The following is a 6,000-nucleotide window of genomic DNA, read 5'->3' on the forward strand; positions in this document are numbered from 1 at the left end:
TCCCCCCTCCCCCTCCCCAAGAGAGTACAACACAACATGCAAGGATGAGTGGAATGTATAAACATGCCATTACACAAACTAGATACAAGTAGAAGAGAAGAAGAAGAGTTTGGATTTGATATCCCATTTTATCACTACTCTAAGGAGTCTCAAAGTGGCTAACATTCTCCTTTCCCTTCCTCCCCCACAACAAACACTCTGTGAGGTGAGTGGGCCCGAGAGACTTCAGAGAAGTGTGACTAGCCCAAGGTCACCCAGCAGCTGCATGTGGAGGAGCAGAGACGTGAACCCGGTTCCCCAGATTACGCCTCCACCGCTCTTAACGAAGCTGGAGGTGTAACAGTGACTAGCTAAATGCCTCTAGGATGTCCAAAGGCAATAACCATCCCAGTCAAATGTGCAGGGTATGAATACAGCAACAACAACAACCCCAATTTGTTCACACGAGGCATCTGGGATTCAGAGCTATACAACTTGGGAACACAGAGGAATTGGTTATCATCGCTAATAGCTTGTCTATAGACTTCTCCTCCATTAATTTGCCTAATATTTTTAGAAGTCATCTAAGCTAGTTCCCAGGGCAGGAATGGGGAACCTGTGACCCTTCAGACATTGTTGGACTCCAACTCCCATCAGCGTCAGCCAGCATAATGATTATGCAGTGTCTGAAATTGTACATCTTTTTTTCTAAACTGAATCTGCTGCCTGGCAATTTTAACTGAATAATTCCTAAGTAATAATTTTATGAGTAAGAAAAATAGCTACCACTTCCATAGCAATTTGTAATAAAGGAAACCATTCCTATTTGCATCTGTGGGAATGATATCATAGCTAAATTACACTGTTTGGATAGGATAGACTACTTACTGATATGTTTGTGGCTCAATGCACATGTAATAGCTACACTGTGCACATAACTGGAGATTTACTTATTGTGTCAGATTTAGCTTATGAAAATGGATGGTATGGTTCCATGGCAATTGAGCCTTGGTGTAGACAGTAAAGCATTCAAACAAATGAAAAATGTGTTATGAGTGCTATGAGTAAGTGCAATCTACGTGCATCTATTTTGTTTGTGCCAGCTGGCCTTCATTGCAAGAGACCTTAACCAAACGTTTGGTGTTGAAGGCCAATTCTCCAAAAGTAATTTCGATCTCTCCTCTTTTCTGCATTAGGGATTTGATGCCAAGAACTCTCGATGGGCAGATCACCATGGAGAAAACTCCCAGCTACTTTGTCACCAAGGAAGCCCCGGCTCGCATCTCTGCCATGTCGAAGGCCACCAAGCTCATTGTGGTGGTGAGAGACCCGGTCACCAGAGCCATTTCTGACTACACGCAAACTCTGTCCAAGAAGCCTGACATCCCCACCTTTGAGAGCCTGACCTTCAAAAACAGGACTACGGGCCTCATTGATACCTCCTGGAGTGCCATCCAGATTGGCATTTACGCCAAGCACCTGGAAAACTGGCTCCTGTACTTCCCCATTGGGCAGATCCTCTTTGTCAGTGGGGAGAGGCTAATCAGTGATCCAGCTGGCGAGTTAGGCCGAGTCCAGGACTTTCTGGGCCTCAAGAGGATCATCACGGACAAACACTTCTACTTCAACAAAACCAAGGGTTTCCCATGCCTGAAAAAGGCGGAAGGCAGCAGCAAGCCCCACTGCTTGGGCAAAACCAAGGGGCGGACCCACCCCAACATAGACCAGGAAGTGGTCCAGAGGCTGCGGGAATTCTACAGGCCCTTCAACATGAAGTTCTACCAGATGACTGGACATGACTTTGGCTGGGATTGAGGCTGGGGAAAATAATAATTTAAACAAATAAAAAGGAAAAATATATTTTTGTACATATCAAAAGAGAGGGGAAATTAATATTTGTGCTAATGTCTGGTGGTTCCAATTAATATTTTCATTTTGATGCACATATCATGGTTTTCTGTTTTTCTTGTTTTGTTAGTCAGGATTTATAGTATTCACTTCCACAAGGCTGTCCGTTGAGATCTGGCCACTGCGTCCAGTATGGGTCTGCCTCTTTCCAATTTTCCATTTGACATCTTTGAGGTTTTTGTGAAGTAATTTGGCACTATTTGTCTATTAATTCTGGGTTCTGTGCCCAGATTTTTAACAAAATGGCATTAATCGGTCACGTTGGTGACCAAAATAATCAGGTTTGGAAGATATTTTCCTAGTTCTACTGCTCTGGCATGACATGCTGTATGAGACTCAGATGTCAGCCTTATAAAATGATATGTCATAAGAGTCTGGAGTGGGATCCATTTTTATTTCACTTTTTTAATTTGAGAGAGAGTTTCATGATGTGAATTCAGTAAACAGCTTGAGAGGGGACTGTTTGATTTACAAAATTCTTCACTCCTTTCTTCCCCAGCTGACTTCATAAAGACACTACAGCATCCACTCCTGGCATGTACCCTGATAGTGCCCAGCACAACCAGAAAGAGAAGGGTTCTCTCTAGCCCAAATACAGCATTATCATTTCCCAAGATGTAACAACAGTTCTCTGTTTCATCTACTGAAGCTAAAGCACACCCTTGGGAATGGGTCATTAGGCATTTACTGAAGAGTGGTGTGAGGCCTTGTCCAAACATATGACTCCAAACGTAGATGTTTTCTCAGAGAAGATCCAGTATCCAAACTAATTAAGATAAAGTATCTTCATTATAGTTTGAAAGGCTTTTCAAAGCCTTATCCCTCTACCCCCAACGAACCCACCTGTTGTCTCCGTAAAACCTTGTATTAGCTCAGATTTCTCTACCCAGAGCCCAGTGACAGCTGGGCTGAGTGGAAGAGTCAACAGTAGGAAGAGAGAAAACTAAGTCATTTTCTCTGTCATCTCCCCCACTTAAGCACAAGGGGTCATGAGGTTACCACTCACTACCTTCAGCCAACCCACTCGGCCTCCTGTCTCTGCTCAGAATGGCTCATCTCTAGCCTTAAGCCCTTTCCTGGCAGTGTCTTGTGCCATAAAACATCTGGGTAAACATTCAATAATCACCCAAACAAAGGAGGGAAAGTAGTTAATTGGTCACTTGAGAATGTAACATACGACAATGCTGGCTTGCTCCCGCTCACAGCAGTTCTTCTATCTGAGAGCCTTCTGAGAGCTTGATTCATCCCAAATACAGTGATCAGCCATTGGGAAAAAGTACTCTGTCTGGGGACTCTAAAAGGGAGGGGGACCATCGGCGCTAGCTGTGTTATTATACTGCCATGTGCCCTGAATGGAAACTGGTTTACAATACACAGGGTACACTGGGTACCAAGTAATACCATGGCCCTCTTTTGACCTAGTCCTTCTCCCACATCCAAAACTACAGCAGTGAATCATTTCCCATTATTGAAAAACAACAACATAGAGATATTTCAATAAACTTGAAAGCCTATGTCACCTTTTAACTAGCTAAGAGTTATTGATATTGGTGACAATTTAGGCCCATTGTTCCTGATAAGTATTTTCAGCTGTCCATGAAGCTGGAAGGGTGACAACTTGATCCTAATCTCATACAACTTTGCAATGTATGAGAAACATCTCTATATCCTAACTATATCCCAGTGTCATGGTTTGTAATTGGCCTGGCACAACTGATGCTCACTGGGACCTGGCAGAACAATATGAGGACTAGGCTGAAATTAGAACTGGAGACCTGGGGTAATTATACTTTGGTCTCTGTTAATATTTGTTAACACTGCAGGTCTCAAACTGCCGTCCCTCAGGTATCATACATTGGTGTTTCTGTCACATTTCAAGTTCTATGGGCCAAACTAGAATTGACCTTGGCTGACACATTTCTTTTCATGTGTCTGCCCTGTTTAAATACAAAGTGAAGGATGAAAGTCTTCTTTTAACAGTAAAAGAACACATGGGAAAAGAACAGCCAGCCCTCCCACCACCGATACCTTCTTTTTCCTCCATCCATTGCTCCAATCAGTGTTTTCCACTCCCATCTCCCATCCACTAGAGCAGCCAGCTCCAGCTCCAGGGCATCAAGGCGCAGAATGGAAAAGGATTAGGTAGCCCTTTCACACATACTCCTTTTACCCAGCACACCCATTTCACGTGTGAACAGGGTGAATCACTTAAATGTCCCATCGCATCTAGTTTGGCCCTAAGTTGTCCTTGTCAGATATTTTTTAATCATCCCCCCCCAAAAAAAAAATCAAACCGATATAGAGCATGTCATACACATTATGTACATCTTTTTCATGCTATATCCTAGCAAAAGAATTGGGTTTTGTAGCTAAATGAAAGCTCTCTTCAATGACAGCAGTGAACACATGACCAGAGGATATGTGGATGAGTTGTTTCACGCACCATTTCTTCAATCCAAACATTTTAGAACTCTGCAAAATCAGGATTCTAAAACAGGTTTGGAGCCTCAATGAATACAAAAGACACTTCAGACAGCTGGAAGGCAACAAAAATGGTGACAAAGCAGGGCAGATCTAACGTGCTCATTGTGTTTGCTCCTGCCACACGTTTACTGATGCCTGAAGAGGGTTGGAGGATTTGAAATCTCTCTCAAACAGGAAGTAAGACACTGTTTCTTTTTAGATGCTGAGGTAGATCACTTCCATAATGACCTAATGACTGGGGATGGCCAAGTTTGTTTCCTGTAGAATACTCTTGGGCTTCAGTTAGGGTTTCTAGATTAAAACATGACCTCTTTTGAGTGGGACACCTTGGAACAACAATCTCTACACATGACATGGAGCTAACATGTTCTCAAGTGAGAGATGACCACATTGCCATTTTACAGAATTGTGATATACAAAGAGGTGATCAGCAAAAGGACTGGAGAGGTTGTCTTGTTTGTTTATGTGTGGGGTCATCTTTGTGTAGAATAATTGCAGCTTCCATTCATTTCCAGACAGCTTACAGCCAAGTACCAGCTTGTAGTTTGCATATCACTTTGTGGCTGTTTTCTCTGTTAATACAAGGCTGAATAAGGGCCTTGGTGCGTATGGGCTTTACTGTGTCCCTGTGGAGTGATGTTTCATAATAACTAACCCCAATCAGTTTTGTATTGAGAAGCGCACACTATAACACTCCTATGCAGACAATCTGAAGGATGCAGCTTGTCAATATTTCTCCAAAGGGTTGTTTCTTGCCAGCATATATACAATGAACTAAAAAACTATGTACAAAACTAAATTAAAAGCCAGATTGTAAAGGAGCCTGTTGAGCGAGTCTTTTACCTCTTAGCACACCTGGTGTAATAAATGCAAATGGATATGGCATTAATTTATATTTTGTGGAATCTATGACTCCTACTCAAGAGCATACTTTCTGAAGTTATTTATTTTAAATAGTTATTACTTTATCTCTCCTTTTCTATCCAGTATATAAGGTATACCATATAAGGCCTGCCAAGAAAGATACCCATGTCTTTTTTATTAACAGAAAATAATTCTTCTTTCCTTTGTACATACTATTTTATGTTATTTCTTTGCGTTGTAATCCTCTCATTTCCTCACTTTGATGCTATTTCTGTATGAGCTGAAATACTTTTTAATTTAATTTAAAGCTGAAAAAGCACATGTTTTAATAAACCTTACGGGTATTGAGAGGCACTGTGCTGTCTTTTTTGGCTTTGACACAAAGCGTGGGGGAGAGAGAAGATGTGAACCTGGGCTATTTCATAGTCATCACAGTTTTAATAAAAATTCTCTGATGTCTGATTTTTATGTACATAGTAAATATGAAGACCCATTTAAATAGAGGGAGTCAAAGCTGCAGCCTCAGAATGCTGCAAACTGGCATCACTTTACTTGTGTGATGAGCAGAACCATGGTGTTGATGCTGAAAGCAGATGCCAGTGAGGGCTTAGCCCTGTCTTGCCCAACCTAATGCTCTCCAGATGTTTGACTCCCATCAATCTCAGCCAACACGGCCATATTTTCAGGAGTGATGGGAGTTGCAATCCAGCAACATCGTGAGGGCACCAGGTTAGGGAAGCTTGGCTTAGCCGAAGTCATAGAAGA

The 6,000-nt window shown here is 42.1% G+C and overlaps 1 protein-coding gene across 1 annotated transcript in view; it reads left to right on the top strand.

Annotated features, from left to right (window-relative positions):
• Positions 1–5,577, top strand: part of LOC308581450 (heparan sulfate glucosamine 3-O-sulfotransferase 3A1-like) — a 69,835-nt gene extending 64,258 nt beyond the window's left edge. Inside the window, exon 2 of the mRNA XM_081183858.1 lies at positions 1,176–5,577. Within this exon, the coding sequence (XP_081039984.1) occupies positions 1,176–1,794 (619 nt within the window). The 3' untranslated portion in view covers positions 1,795–5,577. The remainder of the gene's footprint in view (positions 1–1,175) is intronic.
• Positions 5,578–6,000: the final 423 nt, after the last annotated feature.

Source organism: Podarcis bocagei (genome assembly GCF_964188305.1).
Source record: "Podarcis bocagei genome assembly, chromosome: 2".
NCBI classification, from domain to species: domain Eukaryota; kingdom Metazoa; phylum Chordata; class Lepidosauria; order Squamata; family Lacertidae; genus Podarcis; species Podarcis bocagei.